The sequence below is a fragment of the Geotrypetes seraphini genome, chromosome 1, assembly GCF_902459505.1.
Source record: "Geotrypetes seraphini chromosome 1, aGeoSer1.1, whole genome shotgun sequence".
Taxonomy (NCBI): domain Eukaryota; kingdom Metazoa; phylum Chordata; class Amphibia; order Gymnophiona; family Dermophiidae; genus Geotrypetes; species Geotrypetes seraphini.
Window position 1 is genome coordinate 469,287,306 of NC_047084.1, and position 1,465 is coordinate 469,288,770.

The window sequence follows — 1,465 nt, forward strand, 5'->3', positions numbered from 1 at the left end:
CAACTCATTTAACTATATTTATGTTGACCAGCCTAGCCTGATGGGTCAATTGTTTAGTAGAAAAAATATAAACATTTTTAGCCATAGGGATAGTATGAACATTTTAGGAGAGGATGTTCTCTCAGGACTGGACACTTCTCTGGTTTGCTATTATGAAATTCAAGTCATTCAAGATGGACTTAAGTATCCTTAGTCTATTATTTTGAAGCAGTTATATTACAGGATATGACATTTATTTTATTTTGTCAATTTGGGTATCGCTTCCTTTGCAAATGTTCTACCCTCTTATTATAAGGGAAAATTTTCTGTAGGACTGTCTTCAGTGCTGTCTTTACCTCCCTTGTCCTCAGGCTGTAGATGAATGGATTGAGCATAGGAGAGACCACATTGTATACCACACTAGTAATCTTGTCCTTTTCCAATGAATAGCTGGAAGAAGGCCTGAAATACATAAAAATTACTGTCCCATAATAGATTATTACCACAATGAGGTGGGAAGAACAGGTAGAAAATGTCTTGCGCCTCCCTCCAGTGGACTGGATCTTTAGAATAGCAGAAATAATGAAGACATAGGAGAGCAGGGTGATTAGAAAAGGCACAATAATAACCAATGAGGCTGCTGTGAAAACTACCAGTTCATTGACAGAGGTGTCTGTGCAGGAGAGCTTCAGCAGTGGTGTGAAGTCACAAAAGAAGTGTTCAATTTGGTTGGATTTGCAGAAGGAGAGTCGGTTTATCAGCAACGTATGTAATAAGGAGCTCAAAATAGAGATGATGAAAAAAGCAGCAGACAAACTTAGACATACCTTCTTGTTCATAATTGTGATATATTGCAGTGGATTACAGATGGCAACATAACGGTCAAAGGCCATGATGGACAAGAGAACACATTCTCCATCAGCAAAGGCAATAAAGAAATAGAGCTGAGTAATACACTCTGTGTACGAGATGGTTTTCTTGCCAGAGATGAGGTTGCTTAACATTTTGGGGACAGTAACTGAAGTGAGGCACATGTCCACAAAAGACAAGTTACAGAGGAAGAAATACATAGGGGTATGGAGCTGGGAACTCCCACTAATAACTAACATTATAGTTCCATTTCCCAGCAGGTTGATTAGGTACAAAACCAGGAACACTACAATGAGGAGACCTCTTAGTTCTGCACGCTCGGTGACACCCAGAAGAACAAACTCTATCACTTCTGTCTTGTTCATCAGATCCATTTATATTTGTGTACTGCAAAAAAGAACAATAAACATTATACAAAAAAAAAAATCATTCCAGAATGAAAATGAAATCTATTGTTTCCCTTTGAAAATCAGAAGTCACAAAGACTCATGCTAAAAGAGTCCATGTACCTGCTGTCTATACTGTATAAGTATGAGAGCTGAGGCTAAAGATCAGTTGCACAGCTGAAAAATCTCACAGTTCCCTTTCCTAAATGAGATCGGTGGAATGCTTCTTT

General features: G+C 38.3%; 1 protein-coding gene across 1 annotated transcript; it reads right to left on the reverse strand.

The window, feature by feature from the left end:
* Positions 1 to 245: 245 nt before the first annotated feature.
* Positions 246 to 1,223, reverse strand: LOC117368696 (olfactory receptor 8U9-like). The gene has a single exon (XM_033962429.1). It carries the CDS (start codon positions 1,221 to 1,223, stop codon positions 246 to 248), a length of 978 nt encoding a protein of 325 aa, XP_033818320.1.
* Positions 1,224 to 1,465: the final 242 nt, after the last annotated feature.

What these genes read in the sequence shown, in the direction of transcription:
- LOC117368696 (XM_033962429.1), bottom strand. Translation starts at nt 1,223, where the DNA reads ATGGATCTGATGAACAAGACAGAAGTGATAGAGTTTGTTCTTCTGGGT.